At 35.1% G+C, this 19,998-nt stretch overlaps 1 protein-coding gene across 18 annotated transcripts in view; it reads left to right on the forward strand.

Moving 5' to 3' along the window:
* The window catches only part of ABCC9 (ATP binding cassette subfamily C member 9), a 249,344-nt gene that overhangs the window by 164,564 nt on the left and 64,782 nt on the right, over positions 1-19,998 (forward strand). For 9 of the 18 annotated variants that reach the window (XM_078336069.1, XM_078336071.1, XM_078336068.1 and 6 more), the window contains 4 exons: positions 6,086-6,158; positions 9,060-9,165; positions 16,939-16,977; positions 18,385-18,486. In XM_078336069.1, the coding sequence (XP_078192195.1) occupies positions 6,086-6,158; positions 9,060-9,165; positions 16,939-16,977; positions 18,385-18,486 (320 nt within the window). The remainder of the gene's footprint in view (positions 1-6,085; positions 6,159-9,059; positions 9,166-16,938; positions 16,978-18,384; positions 18,487-19,998) is intronic. The other 9 variants (XM_078336077.1, XM_078336076.1, XM_078336079.1 and 6 more) reach the window with 1 other exon arrangement.

Genomic DNA, 19,998 nt, shown 5'->3' on the forward strand with positions numbered 1-19,998 from the left:
CCCCAGGCATGTGTGCTTAAGTTAAGGTGGAAAAGGCAACCAAGAGTTGGGGATGAGCCCCAGGGAGTGGTCAGTATTGTGCAGGAATTGGAATAGCTGCCGGCAGCAGTCAAGGGCCGCTAGCCATGGGAGCTGCCAGAGTCCTGGAAACTTAGCAAACTGGCTGCATTGGCTACTGCAGGATATCCAATTCCCCTGCACAGTCTGGACCAGTCAGAGAGAGGAGGAGGCTCAGTGTGGGGTGTATAATAGAGCCAAGAGCTATGTTTAGGTCTCTCTCTCCTTGACACCTGACACAATACCTTCCCACAGTAGCCACTTCATTATTGGAACAAACAGGTGATTGAGTGAAACAAGCTAGCCCTAGCCCCCCCCCTTTTCCACTAATTTGATGCATGGTGTTTGGGCAAATTACTATGCCTCACTGAGTCCTGGTTTTTTGCCCATCTTGAGGTGGACATGCCATTTTAGTGTGGTTGTTTGGGGGTTAAAAGGATATGTCACATATGCATTAAAGAGAGCTCTAGTGATTTTTGACTTTGGCTATGCATTAGAATCACCAACAAAGCTTTAAAAGTGTGTGTGTGTGTGTGTGTGTGTGTGTGTGTGTGTGTGTTGTTCTCTAGGCAGTTATAATGTTCAGGCAGAGTGTGAACTAGGGGCTATGAAAAGATAAGGAATGAGCGATTAGAAAGGATCCTCTATGCTGTTGTTTCTTCACTATGCCTACTAATAACTACTAATGTAGTCAAAAAAATGGCCAGTTTTTAATTGACATTTTCTGTTCACTGTAATAGGAATCTAAAAAATATGCCTTTTCCATGTGTCTCATAATAGAAAAAAAAGAGACTATTATGATTTTTTTTCCAAAATTGACCATTCATGCATTAAAAAAAAAATGCTGCTTATCAATGGCTTTGGGTCTGCTGTGCCTCTGACTGGCCTCCACAGTTTCAGGCTCACTTTTAAGCCCAAATTAATTTTTTATTTATGGTGAAAACTCACAAATTGGTAATAATGTGTTTATCTTTTTGAAATATTTTATTGTGAAATGCAATATACTGCAGAGAAGTACATAGTTATATCAGCAGCTCCCTCAGAAAATTCCCCAACACATATATTTGCTGTTCTCTTATATCTTTCCCCTGAGATATAATTGCCACACTGACTTCTATAGTCATCATTTCCTTGACTATTCTTGCTATGCATGCGTCCCTAAAAACATATTTTTAGTTCCTTTAAAGTTTAAATATGTGTGTGTGTGTGTGTGTGTGTGTGTGTGTTTATTCTTTTGGTCAACATTATGTATGTGTAATTCATCCACATTGCTGTAACTGTAATTCATTTGCTCATTGATGTTCTATTGTATAAATTGTTCTATTGTATAAATATATCAGAATTTCATATCTGTTCTACTTTTGATGGGCTCTTGGGCAGTTTTCAGCTTGAGGCTATTGTGAACAGTTGCTGAGTGGTAGGGTGTATGCATCCTCAATCTTCCCAGGTAATGGCAAACTGTTTTCCAAAGTGATTGTGCAATTTACATTTTCACCAAAAGTGACTGAGAGTTCCAGTTGCTCTATATCTTCACCAATGCTTCTCATTTTTTGCCAAGTGTTGTGTGCTGGGAGAAATACAATTGTATCTTGCTGTGATTTTTATTTGCATTTTTCTGATTACAAATGAGGTCAAGTACCTTTCCACATTAGATATATATATGAAAATGGGTTTGGTTTAAAGGTCTCTTTTGTGAACTGCCAGGTTATTTGTCCTTTTCCTCTTTAAAAATTCTTGGTACTACTTTGACAGTCACACATGTTGCAAAATTCTTCTCTCACTCTATGTGGCTTGGCTTTCTGCTCTGTGGTATCTTTCATTGAACAGAAGTTCTGAATTTTAACATAGTCTAGTATATGACTTTTAGTTAGTATATAACAACTTAGTATATAATTTAGTATATAACAACCACTACCTTTACCTAGTTCCAAAACTATTTCATGACCCCCAAGAGGAAATCTCAAACCCATTAAACAATTGTTCCCCATTTCCAACTCCCCTTACCCCAGTTATGGTTAATGCTTTCGTTTTTTGGCCTTAAGAAAACTTTCTTACCCAGAGGTCATGAAGACATTGTATATTAGCTTCTAAAAGCTTCGAAACTATATTTTTTACCTTTATTTCTTTAATACATGTAAAATCAATTTTTGTGTTTAGTATAAAGTAGGGATGTGAGTTAGTAGGTAAGTCAGTGGTGAATAATTTATTAGTAAATAGTAAATGTAGCAGTAGTGCATTTATTAGTAGCCATTTTCTTAAATTTAATAGTAAATCAGTAAGGTCTGATTTAATGTTTTCAAGTGTGATATTCAGTAGCCTGACCCCATATGTTGATCACTATCCCTACTGATCTTCAGTGTGATGTCAGTTACACATTAAGGATCTATATATGTGTGGATCAATTGATAGTCTTTATTTTTCTCAGATTTGTCTGTTCAGTATTCCACTGTAATGATTACTGTAGTTTTCTAATAAATATTGACGCTGTTTAGAACAAGCCTTTATACGTTTTTTTTTTTTTTAACCTTCTTAGCTATACTTGACCCCTTGTGGGAAAGAGGCTTAGGTGCTCTGGGGCTCACATCTTTGAATTTGTATTTTTTCTTTTATTTTGACTTGACATTTCCTAACTGCTTTCTTTAGTGAGATGTTTTACAAACCAAATTTTGTTCAGCATTGTTACTTATTTTCAGCAGGAGGAAATGGACAGTGGTCTGTGTGTCCTCTGTCTTTAAATTTTTAAAAACTGCTTTTCATTGAGGTGAAATTCACATAGCAGACAACCATTGCAAAGTGAACAATCCAGTGATGTTTAGTACATTCACAATGTTATGCAACCACCACCTTTACCTAGTTCCAAAACTATTTCATCACCCCAAGAGGAAATCTCAAATTCATTAAGCAATTGTTCCCCATTTCCCACTTTTCTTGCCCCAACCTGCAGCAATCAATCTGCATTCTGTTTCTATGGATTTGCCTATTCTGGATATTTCATGTAAACGGAATCATATACTAGGTGACTTTTTGTGTCTATATGGCTCCTGCTTTTAAATTCCAATTCATTATTTCTGTAGCCCTGATATTCCTTCCTATCAAAGTCACCTTATCCCCAATATACCTACCCCTACCCCCATCATTATAGAACCAGCTCTAATGTGCTTGATGTGCTTAGGCATGCTTATATCCTTGTAAAGTATGCATTGTTGTTAGACAACATCTGTGTTGTTAGAGAGCATCTGTGTGCTCTCAATTTACTTAAATGTTTTCATGATGATTTGCTCCTTCTAAGGGCACCACTGTATCCTGTAGAATGCATCACTGCATTTTACTTATCCCCTAGTGATGGACACTGAGCTTGCCTCCATCTTCCATCACAAACCCTGCTATGATGATCATCATTGTACCTATCCTTACATGAACCTTTGCAAAGACTGATTTATATATTACCTGATTTTCCGAGTGCAAACATCTAGTTGGGGAAGTCAGAATTTTAACCCTGCCGGTGGGCAATTTAATGCATTTTGTAAAAGGCAGGAGGGAATGAAAGTGTAAATGGCAGCAGGAGAAATTAACTTTAGCCTTCCTCCTCTTCTTTCTTGGGTGGATGTTGTTCCTTTTTACTTCCATATAGCACCAAATCGGAAGGTAACATTGCATTCTTCTATTTCGTCCCTGCTACTTTCAGACCATAGCCTTCCTCTGTCACATTATGGCATTTTCTACCTATTCTTACATCTATTATCAGAAGACCTCGTAATCACTCTTCCACCTTCAATGTAGATGTATGTTTCCTAGTCCACCTTTTTATCTTTGTATGTGCCACACATGGATAGGATTTAAACTTCCAAGGGCAGTCTATCTAGTATCGCAACCCGAAAATCCCCTAATCTACCATCACTCCATTTGCACAACCTCACCTGTAGTTACACTTGGTCACTACCTGGAACTGCATCCCTCTATCTTACTCTATTAGACTTGTCAGTCACTGACAGCAAAATCTTGGTCCCCAAGTTTTCTCAGGCTTTTACTTTCATGGTCATTGTTTTTTAACACCATTGAAACCTTCAATATCTTGAGCCCCTTCTTTTTTCTCGCAGTCCTTGAGGACCTTTCTGCAGCAATCCAACCTCATGCCTTCTACACATCTAAACCAGACTGCTGAGTGCTATGGAGAAGGTGATACAGTGGTGCAGGCCAGCATGGCTACTGATTTATTATCTCCAGCCTCGGCTGACACCCCTCCCCCCAGTAGCTCTCTGCCATCCTTTTACATGCCTCTTAGCAGCAGCATTTTCCAAACCTACAGTGGCTATGCAGCTGTCACCACTCTATTCCCACCTCCTCTCTCCTTTCACCTCCTCTTTCCCCAGATCACCTTAGCTCCCAGTTCACTGAGAACATCAAGTGTCGTGCAGGGCCTCCCTCAGTTTCACTGGCTCTTGTCCACAGCATCTATTTTTGTGCCTCTTTTAGCCTCCTCACCTACTCTCGGAGAGAAAAAAAAAATCTTCAGCCTTTCAGGCTGTATAATTTCTTTAAGTGCTATTTGTCACTTAACTATAATGACAGCCCCAGCCAGCTCTGCCCCAGCTAGCTCTATTCATCATTTCCCCTGAAGTATTTTCTAGTTTTTTTGATCTTCGGCCTATTCTCAGTATAGTTCTTTACCTACAAGTGCTTTCATTGACATTCAGTATATTTTACCAAACTAGCTAAAAGGCCTCTTTTTAAAAAAAAGTTTTTTGATTCATCCCAGAAGTAAATGATTTTCTTTATGAGCTGCTATTGTACTTAGTGTCTGTCTGTCCCTTTTATTTGGTACTTGGCCCATACTGTCTTGTCTTGTACTCACTTCTTTCCATGGTTTACTTACTCAACAGACTGCAAACTTCAAGAGAGCAGGGAAGATATCTTATGCCTTCTTTGTAACCCACACCAACCTAACATAGTGCCTCACACAGAATGAGGATGATCAGCCATATTTATAAAGCAATCAGTGTTTCTGATCCAGCCCTTTCATGAGACCCTCCTTCTATGACTAATTTCATGCATAGCTACGTGGCCAATATTACTAAATATTGTGCCATATGTACTACAAGCTAGAGAAAACCTGCATGGAAAAACATAACCTAACCTTTTCAAGCAGAGTTTTCACTCTTGAAGTTGTGTATTTTATGAAGTTTTCATGTTATACGTAGTTACAATTGAGATACCACAAATCCATTCTGCAAAATTCCAAAACAATACTGTGCTTAGGAATTTCATTTGTGGTTTTGAAATAAAATATTAGTATCTGAGTGAAGTGTATCTTTAATGTCTCCTGATTTTTAGGAACCCTTCCTCCCCTCATCTGTATCTACTCCATCCTTCTAATTTTGGTTCTGTTATTGTTTTGTTTTCTATTTTTATAACTGGTAAAACTATTAAGTCAACATGAAGCTTATTAAAACAAATAGATTTCATGGGATGAATAGAGGGTATTGTGATCTCTGCTGACTGTTGGCATTTATACCAGAAGCAATGTTGTCTCACTTCTTTTATTCTTTATTCTTTTTTTTTTTAACTTCAGTGAATAGCCTACACAGTTCAGGAAATTCATTAATTATAGAATTTTCCTCCTCAGTTAATGCAGTCATTTTGCTGAAATAATTTGTGGTTATTTCTCTTCTTTATTTTAATCAGTAGGATTTGGGGAATTGTCTGGCAGTGAGAAAATAATTAATTTGGGGATTTTGTTAGAAAATGTTTGGGATAATTGTCGTTTAAGAATGTCCATATGTAAACGATCCAGTAGTCCCAAATTTTAAAAGAAAATTTTTAGCAATCTTCATATCACAAATTGAAAGACCCTCCTTTCACTTTCATTCTTTTTAATTTTTCATTACTATCACTAAATAACTCTAAATCAGAATTTCACCATTGTGTGTTCTACCTTGTATTGTCTTTTAGCACTTAAAAATTTTATTTTAATTAGAATTATTCATTGATACCACATATATAATTTAATTTCTATATTTTTATTTTGTAGGTCACAAATGGGTACTTTTCATGGGGCAGTGGTTTAGCTACATTATCCAATATAGACATTCGAATTCCAACAGGTAAGAGTCATTTGTTACGCATTTTTGTAATTGTTCATGACCATGATCATGGTTTTCCAAGATAATTGAGTCTAAAAAAATGAGAAAGACTTTTTAAAGACATAAATATTATTTATGGTTACCTACTTGCACCATTTTGCTTGTGAGCCACTGTGTCACTGTGGCAATGGCTGGAAATGATAAGACCTACCTTTCATTATGGAGTCTATACCTTCGGACAATTATTTACTGTTCATTTGCTGATTTGGGCAATTTAAACAATGGGGTGGTTGATTTCACTTTTTATTTGAGAAATACTTCAAAGAATGAGTATATGAGAAACTTATTTTCTATCCATGAAAAATACTGATGAAGTTTTCAAGATACTTACAACTTAAATATCCAATAATTTTATGGATTTAATATTTTTAAAAAGTTTTATTGAAGTGTAATTGATTCACAAAAATTCTACATATTTGATGCTTACATTTTGATGAGTTTTGGCTATGTATATACCTGTGAAAACCATCACCACAATAAAGGTATTCAATATGCAATTGCTACCAAAAATTTCCTTCTGTTCTTCTGTTTTCATTTTATTTTTTGTGGGAAGAACACTTAACATGAAACTTACCCTCTTAACACATTTTAAAGTACAGAGTACTATATTGTTAATTGTAGGTACGAGGTACTACATTGACCAGCAGATTTCTAGAACTTATTCATCTCACATAACGGAAATGCAATAATACCTATTGAACAACAATTTCCCATTTTCCCTTTCCCCATCCCCTGGAACCCACCATTCTATTTTCTGCTTCTGTGAAAAGAAGTGTCTAAAATTTTGACTAAATTAGTTTTAAAATACCTAAAAGAGTCAAAATTTTAGATACCTCATATAAGTGGAATCATACAGCATTTGTTCTTCTGTGACTGGCTTATTTCATTTAGCTTACTGTCCTCTAGGTTCATCCATGTTGTTATGAATGGCAGGATTTCCTTCTTTTTATAAGACTGAATAATATCCCATTGCATGTATATACCACATTTTCTTTATTCATTTTTATGTCAATGGACATTTGGGTTGTTTCAATATCTTGGCTATTGTGAAGGATGCTATAATGAAAATGGGGGAGCAGATATCTCTTTGAGACCTTAATTCTGATTCTCTTGCAAAAATACCCAGAAGTAGGATCGTTGGATCATATGGCAATTCTATTTTTAGTTTTTCTAGGAACTTCCATTCTGTTTTTCATGGTTGGCTGCACACTTCTACATTACCAGCAACAGTGTGTAAGGGTTCCAGTTTCTCCACATGCTCACTAACACTTCTTATCTTTCACTTTTTTTTCAGCCATTCTAACAGGCGTGAGGTGATATCTCATTATGGTTTTGATTTGTATTTCCCTGATGATTAGTGTTGTTGAATGCCATTTTATATATACCTGGTAGCCATTTGTATGTCTTATTTGGAGAAATATCTCTATTCAGGTTCTTTGCCCATTTTTGATTGGATTATTTGTTTTCTTTCTGGTTTAGTTTTGTTTTTGTGTTTGCTATTTTATATTTTGGATATTAACCTCTTATCAGATAGATAGTTTGCAAATATTTTCTCTCATTCCATAGGTCTCTTTTTCATTCTGTTATTTCCTTTGCTTTGCAGAAGCTCTTTAGTTAAATGTAGTTCTACTTATCTATTTTTGGTTTTGTTGCCTGTGCTTTGGTGTGAAATCCAAGAAATCACTGCCAAGTTCAATGCTAAGAAGATTTTCCTCTATTTTTTTCTTTAAGGATTTTTGTAGTTTCAGCTCTGATATTTCAGTTTTTAATCCATTTTGAGTTGATTTTTGTGTATGGTGTAGTATGGGCTCCAATTTTACTCTTCTGCATGTAGATACTCAGTTTTTCAAATGCCCTTGTTGATGATCAGTTGACTGTATATGTATCGGTTTATTTATGGTCTCTCTCTTCTCTTCCATTGATTTATGCATCTGTCTTTATGCAAGTACCACATTGTTTTGATTACTGTAGGTTTGTAATATATTTTACAAGCAAAAAGTATGATACCTCCAGCTTTGTTCTGCTTTCTTAAGATAGCTTTGGCTATTTGGGGGTCTACTGTTTTCATATGAATTTTGGAATTAGTTTTTCTATTTGGATATGTATAAGAATTACACTGAACCTGTAGATTGCTTTGGGTAGTATGGACATTTTAACAATATTAATTTTCCAGTCCCGAAGCCCAGATGTCTTTTCATTTTTTTGTTTGTGTTAATTTCATCAATGTCATAGTTTTCAGTGTATATATTTTTCACCTCCTTGGTTAATTTTATTTACAAGTACTTGTATGCTAACAACTAACTGTCTTCAACTAAGAAAACAATACTATCCACAGTAGCATCAAAAAGAATAAAATATTTAAGAATAAACCCAATAATTTTTCCTTAAAATGTCTCTATAATTGAATAGAAATATTTCTTGACCTGGCCTGATGTTCATTAGGTGAAGATTTTTCTATTATAAATACAAAACAAAGAGAGAAATTGAAGAGAGTGTCTTAGTAACTTAGCCCAAATCATTTTTATCCTGATTATTTATTTTAGTCAAAACTGCCCTTTTTATTCTGAATGAATTGAATAATAAAGTTAAAACTAATCTAGATGATCTGGGCAATTATTTCATTGCTCTCTTTACTGATATCAGCTATTCTCATAGTTTTAAAAATAATAAATCATTATATATATATATTTTTTTCTTTTTTCAAAAAGACATCACAGAAAGGAGCTGTTTAGAATACCTCATCGCTAGAAATCAAAACTGGGCCAGTGATTACAAAACATTAGCTTTTCTAAATGTGTTTTGATTTTATTTCACTAACAATTCCATCTCATTCTGTAGTTATCTGTTGTTTTGCTTTTCCAGGTCAGTTAACTATGATTGTGGGTCAAGTCGGATGTGGAAAGTCCTCTCTTCTCCTTGCCATCCTTGGTGAGATGCAGACACTGGAAGGAAAAGTTCACTGGAGCAAGTATGTATATTTTTGGTTGGCTTCTGTTGCTGTGTCATACATCTGACAATCTTCCAAGGAAAGAACTTAGAGAAATACATTTACATGTTCTGACTCTGAACACCCCTCAGAAGTAAGCACAGCTATAAAAAAAAATTAGTGGTAACCTTAAATGTTTTAAGTAAAATGTTAAAAACATTTATTACAAAAGCTGTTTATAATAGCATAAACTAGTATATTACTGAGACAAAAGTAAGGTTGGAATTGTAAAGATAGATTTTTAAAGTTAAATGAATAACATTTAAATAATTTAAAAGCTCATTCTATAACAAAATAAGTTACGGAAATCTTGCATTATTTATAAGGCTTAAATAGCAGTGACTTAAAGGTTCAATGTTCAGAGAAGAAATGTCAAATTATCTTTTCCAAAATCTGTATAAGAAAGTAAAAATCAACTATTTATCGTTATGTTTCCTTAAACTAGATACTAGAATTACCTAATTGGAGATATGAATAGGGTTGATTAGTGTGTTGTGCAGTTCTAAAGACACAGAAAAGAAAGGGCATCTTCCAGAAATTTGAGTGATTGCTTCCGGCATGATTTTCCTTCTAGATATTTGAATGGTGGTCAGAGCACATTGTGGTATTAAAATTGATGCATAAATATGTTACGCAATTGGTTAAAAAAGAGCAAATGAGATTTATTTAGTTTGGCCTACTTAGTAGACTCCTCATAAGTAGTTTTGAGAAGAAATTGCCTATAACTAATCTAAGAAATTAGGCTATAGACTAGTGGTTCTCAAACAGCTGTGACTTTTGTCCCTGGGGAGATTTGGCAATGTCTGAAGACATTTCTGATTTCACATGGAAGCACTGGGTTGCTACTGGTCTGGTGGATAGAGGCCAGGGATGCTGCTAAACATCCTACAGTGCACATGTCAGCCCCCATACCAAGGGATTCTCTCGTCTCAAATATCAATTGGGAAACCTACAGAAATTCTTTCATATCATTTTGCACCTACTATCATGAATTCTGTGGCTGAGGTGGCTGTTAACATACATAGACATCTCTCAAGAATGAGCAGACTATGGCTCTTTTAAGAGTAGATTCTATTTTAAACTCCAATTGAAAAAAAATTATTGGTTGTGAAATTCAGACTGAAACCAGTAGAAGTGTAAATCTGTTTTCAATGTCATTGGCAAGAGAAGAAGACTGAGAATTGTTAATGTACATTTTATCCCTGTTGAGCAAATCTAGCAAATAGTAGCCTTGCAACTGTTCAGTGCATATTTAGGAGAGAGCTCAGTAAATCATTGCTACCTCAGTTTGCTTCATGGCACTAGACAAGGTTTCCCCTGTCACTATCCTCAGGCACTAGATGGTGTTCCCCTAGCCACTATCACTTCCATCTTGGATGAAGAAGCAGATCCCGCTGGATTTAATTATATTGTGTGGCTTGTACAACCATAATTAAGTTATTTGGTTTTTGTTTTTATCCTGATTTATCATCATTAAAACAGAGAGAAGGAATGACAGTGACAGAAGAGGCTTGAGATTTTATTCTCATACTACCAGGAAACTGTCCTAATATGGCCTGTTCCAAGTGTCATTTAAGTTTCCAGGCCTTAGCTCCACTTTGGCTAAATTGACCCCCAATATTATCATTAATAATTATCATTGTGTTAATAAATAAAGAAATGATGGGAGAATCCAGGAAATATTATTTATAGCCTAGTTATTTATTTTATTGCTTTCCTAAGCATGTATACCAGTTATATTGTATCTTATTTCATAAAGTTTTGTATTGTTTTATTTAAAATAACATAGTATAGTAGAGTTGGAAAGATAAAGGTAAAGAAATTTTTAAAATATTGTTTAAATAATCATCTGAGGTTGTAACAGACATAAATGCATGTACTGAAGTCCTATATAATTATGAAATATGGGCCACAAATTTCTCTCTGTACCTCATGGAAGCTAAGCCAAGAAGGAAACATGAGGAACAAATAGAAATACATTTACTCAGTACAGGTTGATTTTCTTTTGTTGGAGAGAACTATGAAAGAAATCTGCCCAGCCGTGGTTTATATCGGTAATCCCAGCACTTTGGGAAGCTGAGCCAGGTGTATCACTTGAAGTCAGAAGTTCAAGACCAACCTGGGCAACATAGTGAGACCCTATTTGTACAAAAAGTTTTAAAAATCAGCAGGGCATTGTGATGCATACCTGTAGTCCTAGTTACTTGGGAGATTGAGGCAGGACGATCTCTTGACCCCAGGAGTTTGAGTCTGTAGTGACCTGTGAATGTGCCACTGCACTCCAACCTAGGTAACAGAGAAAGACCATTTCTTTTAAAAACAAAAAAAAAGAAAGAAAAAGAAACTAAAGAAATATCTTCCAAATACCTCATAAAAAGTCAATAAAAGGTTATTTAATTCTTAATGTCCTTTGTATTCCTAAAATTTATTCAAAAGCAAATTCCATGTGCCAATTATTACAAATAAAATTCAGAATATAATACTGGATTATAGATTATATAGTAAATATTTAAAGGTTTAGAGGGCATGCAGGAGGTGGATGTGGTATGGGTAGTATAAAATCAACATGGTCTAAGTATGCAGATCTTCAACATCTGGTTTGATCCAGGAATGAAATTAACTCCATCTGGAGAAATGCATAAATTGTACATCAGTTGGACCATCTTCTATGTTTAGTATGGAATATAGCTATTTTGTTCCTTAGTCCTTTTTATTTTCATTCAACATTTACTGAGTACCTCCTTCATGCCAAACACTGATTTAGGTATCAAAGATATAGAAGTGAACAAGACAAGACAAATCTCTTTCTCATGCAGTTACAGTCTAGAACATGGACTGTATATAAGTAATCAACAAAAAAAATATAATATTAGACTTTGATAAATGCCATGAAGATGATAAAACAAGGCAATATAGCAAAAGGTACTATACCTGTGAGGTGGTTTGAGGATCCAAAAGGGTCTAGAATGGCTTATAAATACTGACTGAGGCAGGTGAAACCTGAGGCTTCCTAGAAAGGGAGGCAAGCATTCTGGGTATGATATGGAGCTAAGATTTTGTTCTAAGTTCAGTGGGAAAATATTACAGAAGTTTAAGTAGAAGAGTGATTTACATTTTGAAAAGATGTGATGTACAATTTGAAAAGATGATTCTGATTTTTTGTGTAGAGAATGAATTACAGAGGCAAGAGGGGAAGTGAGGGAAACCATTTAAGAGTTCATTTCACTAATTCAGATGAGAGAGGAAGGTAGCTTGATGTACCACGGTAGCTGTGAAATGGACCAAAGTGAATAGATTCAGCATAGACCTTGGAGTAACAGCCAGTAGGATGAAAGTGTAAAAAGGAAATTAAGATAATTCTGAGTATTTATAAAATTCCCGTAAACTAAAGTTTTATTCAAAAATGTTTAAGTTAGTTCAACACACAAACAAATGAAAAAGTAATCCTCTAATACATTGAATAAGTTAATGCAAATTCTATTTTTATTTAATTAAAAGAATTACTTAATTTTCTTTCCTGGTATTCTTAATATATGATAAAACATATTTTAGGATCAGGAATCTTCAGGGGAGTTCAAAAGAGTTATTTAAAAATAACTTTTTAAAAGAGTTATTTGCAATTGCTCTTTTCATTCCATAAACAAAAGCTGTATGTCCAGTCCCATAAAAAAAGGCATATAACTATTAATTAAGGCAAAGCTAATTTAGAAATTTTGATATTTATAAGCTGCTGTGTAAATGCTTAGAAGTCCTTTCTTCAACAGAGTGAATTGTATCATATTTTTTAAAGCTTAAAGCAAAACAAACTAAATGATATGGTAAGATACCAAATATCTTGCCATCATTCCTTCACCATGACATGTGTCTCTGATTGCATAAATTTTATTTTTAAATGTGTCTTCATAGATAGGCATGAACAAATTTCAGTAATGTACTCTGACCTATTGCAGCAGGAAGTATTTACTTTGGGCTGGAGAAAAGGCATTGCTGCTCATCCAACACACACCTATGTGGTTAGAATGGGGTACACAAAGACGCTGATAGTTGTTTCCTTGGGAAATGCTTCCTTTGACCTAGTCTGGCATGTGGTAGACCCAGAAGAGAAAAGATTAGAGAGAGGAAAGAGGAACAAAAACATTCTCCAAAATTGTCAGAATGCCGATGTGCACATCTGTCCTGCATGCAGGTGTGCTTCATATCTGTTGAAAAACAAATGTGCCTGACTGAAGTCCTTTCCTGGTTGTCATGATAAGCAACAACTTCTACTGATATCATAGGAGCTAGAACTAAAAAATGCCTTACCTGATGGATGGCTTCAGTGAGAGAGTCCAGAATGCTTTTTAATTGTGGTGGTAATTATGTAAGAAAGAGCTGTCATTTATCTTTGTTTTCCTTTGTTCATTTTTCCCTCTGACCCGTGCCATCAACCATGCTATTCTTCAGGCGCCTTCTGTCCTGATATTCTGACTTCCACCGTCTTGGTGTAATCAGCTATGTAACAGTGCTTCAATTATTTTGAGACAAATGGAGGAGTTATCCCTTTTCATGTGACTTTGCCTGGCATGAAGGAATAATATATTATGTCGGCTTTCCTGGATCAGATGTAATATATCATGTTTGTGCCAAATCTAGTTTCCCTTCTTCCAAATGTCATTCCTCATTTAAACTTGCAAAACTCAACTCTCCCATTCCATAAAATTATTAACTATAATACTTGAAAATTGCTAATACACTGTATCAACTTTAACTTTTGCTCTGAAGGAAAATATACACAAATTCTACATACAGAGGTTTTCAGAAGTGAAATTCTATTTTCTAGAAGGGGACTTTATATCTGACTTCTTTGCAGTCTCTTGTCTTGAGTGCTGTTGAGTACCACATTGAACAGTGGAGAATGAGTCTAGACAGAGCTAAATCTACATTTTTATTTTGGAAGAGAAAAAAATATAACCCTCCACAATTGAATTTGATTAAACATACTGATACGTGAGAGGGCTGGAATAGGTAAACTTTGGAAGTTAAGGATCATAACATTATTCATTAAAATGTTAGTGAAAGAATAGGTTAATTTGCTCTTGGAAGACGATTACTTACAAATGGATCTATATTTTTTCTTTCTATGACAATAAGAAATGTGTGGTATATCTAACTCTTAAAGGTGAATATACCTAAATCCTTCAAGGAGAGGTTTTTAGAAGTTAAGATCCCCTATGTGCTGTTTTACATTTTTCAGGATCTTACTGGATTAATTAACTCTTTTTTCTTATGTCTTTGTTTATTACTGTTCACACTCCATTATGCCTGCCTCACCCATTTTTTTAAAAATGGTCTTGCTTATGTCTCAATCGACTGAAATATTCCTCTTTTTAACAATGTGGTCCACCCACACTTAACCTCTGTTTTGCTCCTTTACTCTGTGCATCGCAACCTGGATGAAAGGTTCTCACCAATGACTGCCTAAGTGCTAAATCCCCAATCATTTGTCCTCAGTCCTACTTCTCCACAGATATTGAAACTCTTCACCCAATGATGACTTCTTGAAATCAACTTTTCTCTTGGTTTCTGTGACACTTGCATTTATTAATTTGTTAAAAAATATTGGTTGCATACCAGTTATATGCAAACCATTGTATTAGTTGTTGGGGGAGAAATAAGTGAACAAGAGAAGCCAGGACCCTATTTTCATGAAGCTTACTGTTTAGCCAGGGAAACCAAAAGGAAGTAAGAAAATAATTTTACAGTTATTTGATTAATGTGTTATAAATACCAGAAAGAACAACAGGGTTTTATAAAAACAAATATAGGTGACTTGACTGAGTCAAATCTGTGAGGTTGGCAAAGGATTTCGTTAGTGATCTCCAGTCTTGTTCCCTCTAGTTCATTTGTTGCATTCTGTGATCAGAATGATATTTCTAAACTGAACCTATATCTCTCTCTTGTTAAAACCTTTTCAGTGGTTTTCTTTTACTTTTAGGAAAAGTTCAAGCCCTATAAAATGGTTTATGAGCCCCTTCATTATCTGATTGGACTTACTTTTTAAAATTCACTGCCAGTTACAGCTCCATTTGAGCCACACTGAATTTACACTACTTCTTTGTGTAACCAGGATACCTCATGGCTTTCTAATACATATTTTCTGAGGTCTGAAGTACTCTTGGCTTTTTTTTCAGCTGACACACTCTTAATTTTGCCTTTGGCATAAACTCTATTGTTTACTCTGATTTGCTAAAGGTGCTTGGTTGTCTGGTTCTTTGCGTCTTTGTTTTTGGTTCTTGGTTTTGGTTTTTGGTATTAGTGCCCTAATACCATCTTTTACCCCATCTCTCTTAGCCCTTATTCCCTTGTTCTCTCCCACAAAAGTGAAAGTGGCATGAAAGAAGGAATGGACCTTTCTTGTTCTCTGTATCTCTAGCATGTGTGGCACTAAGTAGTAATCAATGCATATTTTTGAGCTGATATTGAATAGAGTCGGAATTTAATTGATCCTTATTGAATAGATTGATGAATTCTAAATTCATACCTCCTCCTTGGGCTGACATTCCCAAGTGTCCAACAGGTATTTATTTACACATGTCTAATGGGCATTTCCACTTGAATGGCCAGAATACAGATTAACACATTCATTTCTGCCACACACGGACTCTTCCTCCCCTCTTCTTTCTCTTCCTCAAATTAGTTAAAACTATTTAGGTCACCTATTGGATTTAGAGCACAGGAAATAAAGTCTAAATATCTTGGTATCTAAAGAATTTTGTGTGGAAAATATTATTCAGAAAAATGAGCATTTCCTTCTTTTTTATCAGTAAATCAGGGAATAATTATTATTGAGAGGAAATTTTTAGTCTGATATTGCTTTTTTTGCCTCTATCAGCCATCCCAAGACGTCATTAGCAATGTGCAGTAGTGAAAATGATCCTTACTAACTCTAAACCAATATCATTAGGTAGCATAATTAGGTAAATTTTCCCATAAAAACATACAACATTTTGCAAAGTCAAATCGAATCAATTTTTGGAGTTTTCGTAGGCATTAATTATGAATTAGGTTATTGAATTTAGGTCTTTCCGAGTGTCAGAATTCAACTGACCCTAAATTATTAAAAATTAGAACAATAAAAGAAATAGGTCTTCAGGTGTCTTTCCTCATAATACAGGAATAACAACTTGTGACTAGTCAAAGCCCACTTTTTACATAAATCATATCAATAATTAATTATACTTAGATGTAGTTTGGTTTCTTGTGCAAGTCTGTTATTCTTACAAGCTACTGAGGGGCCTGTGTGTTTTGTGTATCTTTCATGTTTAGCGCCCAAAAAGTATTTCTGCTCAGGCTTTAGGGTAGCTAATTTGGAATTTAAATTTATTAAAATCAAATTTTAAAGGTTGGAAGGCCTTGGAAATACAGAATCTTTATGAAACTGGGAAACTATTCTAGAGGGATTCCCCAATTATACAGCTTTTTGGAGCAGGATTGGCACTAGAACCCAAATCATTGTTATGAACCAAAATTTTTTATGAACGAGAAGAGTGCTATCTATGTTTTAGAAGCTTACTAAGTAATTATTTCCTAGCTGATGAAGACATAAAGAAGAATACCATTTATGTGGTTTGTCTTTGAAATTAATATCAAAAACCATTTGGGAAATGTAGCTCTTTAATATGTCCAGGGTTTATTGTATCTCTTACCTGTTTTGTAAGCATATTGGTTCTATATTTCTACTTAATAATTAATGAACATTGTTTGCCATACTTGCAGTGTAAATGAATCTGAGCCTTCTTTTGAAGCAACCAGAAGGTATTATTTCTATTTTAACCTGAGTTTAATAACTTCCTTCCTCAGACTTTAATCTCTTTAATCTCATTTTGTTTATTCTGATGATGTATAGTTATTTTTTAAAGTGTACTAGCATATTTCCAACAGCAGTGGTTCGCAACCTTGGCAGACTGCTAAAAGAATTAATTTACCAAACAAAGTGGCTCCTTGTGTCAACTGTTTTCCTCTGACTGAGTCACACGTGTCCCAGCTTTGGCTGAAACTCAAACTGTTTTCAGTAAACTGGTCTTGGGATTTCATAATATACAAATGTAAGAACTAATACATATATTGAGTTGAGTTGAACAGCGACGGGGTCCACTTGTAAGGTAGAGATGAAGAGCCAAGTGCTTTATCTACTTAAAAAAAAAAAACAAAAGCAAAAACGTTAAAGACCCGAGTTAGGTGAGGAGGGAAAGCAGATATGTCAGAGGTTGGGAACCATTGTTTTACTGTACATACGATTATCTCATAGACTACTAGCGTACTATATATTATCATGTCTCCTATGCTCCTAAGATGTAATGTTTTAGAAAGATCATTGAACATTTCTAACTACTCTCTTTTTTAACCGTGCTCTCTTTTAACCATATTGCCTTCATTAGTACTTACAGATCATGAACTAACTGTGGAAATCTGACTTTTAAACTGATCTGCCCTCTACCCCACTCCTATCCCATTATCCTCTTCAGCTCACTATTGGAAACTATTGGAAATAAGAGTCTGATGTATAGACGTCAGGTAGAATTTGCAAGTCAAAATAAGGGAGGGAGTTATTTTTTTAAATATAAGCTATTTCAATATATTTTGAAATATGCAGTTTTTAAATACATAATTTCAATATTGAAAGTTTCAGGGACTCCTTAAGATAATACTTTGAAATATTTACGTATTATCTATTACCATGAAATATGTTAATGTGCTTAAGCCACAAACCCATACAATAATTATAATATCAATTAACATCGTCTTTTAAGGTTTGCATGTAGAATGTATGGTTAGTAAAGTGCTATTAGCATAAAGAAAAATATATGTGGCTATTGGAGACAGTAAATTGTTATTAATCTTTTAATTATTTTTTAAATTATAGTCATTTTAGAAAAGAAAGTTTTAATTAGTTGTTTAGACCTTAAAACACCTCTTCAGTGTGCAAAACCAAATTTTATACATGTGACATTTTGATTCAATGCTTATCCTTTTAATTTAGGTGGCATATTTAATCATTTCTTAGTAAGGTTGGTAGTCTTTTAATTTTTCTCTTTTAGAAGTTTTCCATTTCTGTGTTTGAGATACTTTACCAATTTTATTTTCTCTATTTATAGGAAAATCATACACAGCACAGTACTCTTGCATAATCCTGGTATTTTGTTTTTCTTTTTCATTTTTCAGTAGGAACAGGTATTCTGTGGCATATGCAGCTCAAAAGCCTTGGCTATTAAATGCTACAGTAGAAGAAAATATTACTTTTGGAAGTCCTTTTAACAAACAGAGGTAATTTCGAACACATAAAGTTTAGACCTCTTTCTGATGTGTTTGGGAATGAACAATGGAAACTTTACATCTGGTACTTTCTTGCCTGCTGGCCTCGTTTTGTACCCTTATTGAGAACAATTTGTGCACCAAGACTAAACAGCAATTGAAGTGTGTATGTGTGGGTTGGGGAGGGTGAGAGTGGGGGGGGTGTTTCTTAAGTTGGTGAAAAGATAAGGAAGGAAAAATTCAAGTGAATTTCACAAAGGAAGTTTAACTGTGAAAAGAAAAAGAATGTAGGATCTCAGGGGTCTAGTAACTTGGAGCAGCCAGAATATGCCATCTTTCAAGCATCTTTTAAGTACCACTGCTACATAAGAAGGTATGACCCTTTCCTTGAGCCACTCTTACAAGAGGGGTCTTAGGACCCTAAGATGGGTCTTGAAAATTAAGGAGAGTAAGGTAAGTGGAGAGGCATGCGGAAGGAGGATAGAGGAGAAAAGTAGACCATACAAAAGACAAAACCTAAATTTTTCAGGATTCTTTAGAACCCAGAAGCAAACCAGAAAGAGATTCAGGAGGCTGAGACCAGATAGTGGGTGGGGGCCCCTAAAAGCCAATTGGCTATAATGATATGCATTCTATATATACAGATTCCCATCTGTGTATATATACATATATATGGAGACATTCATGAGTTAGTTGGAATAATTACCAAGTGTTGCCTACACTTGGGAATGACAGTAGAAATGTAAAAGAAGGGAGGTTGAGAAAAAAAACGGAAGAGTAACAATGGACAGATATCAACAGGAAGAAGAAGAGGGAAGATCAAGAATGACTCAACTATTTTAAGACAAACTGACTAAGAAAATAAAGTCATGGCCATTTCTCCCAGCACCTTCAATCCCCACGCTTCCTTGTACTTCCAGTTCATCTGATTTCCAGTCTCAGCCTTACAGGAACTTGAGCACTGTCAGTCCTGTCTCCTTGTCTCCTCACTTCAGCATGCATGACAATGTACAAGGACACCTACTCACAACCTCTGCATTAGCCATAATGAGCCTCCCTCAGTCCCTCACATTCACCATGAGCTTTTTTACTTTCTCAAGTTCCTTAAAGTTTCCTTACTCGTTTTCTTCCTGAAAACTTACCACTCAACTTTCTGAACACAGTTTAAGCTTTATCTCTTCTGAAACTTCTCAGAATGGTGAGTCATTTCTTCCTCTGTGTTCTAGGAATGCTTTGTACTCACTTCCATTATAACACCTAACAAGGTAAACTTATCATCATATGTTTTTGTATCAGTCTTATGCTCCGTGAACCAGCTTTTTAAGAGTAGGAACCCAGCCGGGCGTGGTAGCTCGCACCTATAATCTCAGCACTTTGGGAGTCTGAGGCAGGCTGATTGCCCGAGCTCAGAAGTTCGAAACCACCATGGGCAATGTGGTGAAACCCCGCCTTTACTAAAATACAAAAAAATTAACTGAGCATGGTGGTGTGCACCTGTAATTCCAGCTACTCAGGAGGCTGAGG

This window comes from Callithrix jacchus, chromosome 9 (assembly GCF_049354715.1).
Source record: "Callithrix jacchus isolate 240 chromosome 9, calJac240_pri, whole genome shotgun sequence".
NCBI classification, from domain to species: domain Eukaryota; kingdom Metazoa; phylum Chordata; class Mammalia; order Primates; family Cebidae; genus Callithrix; species Callithrix jacchus.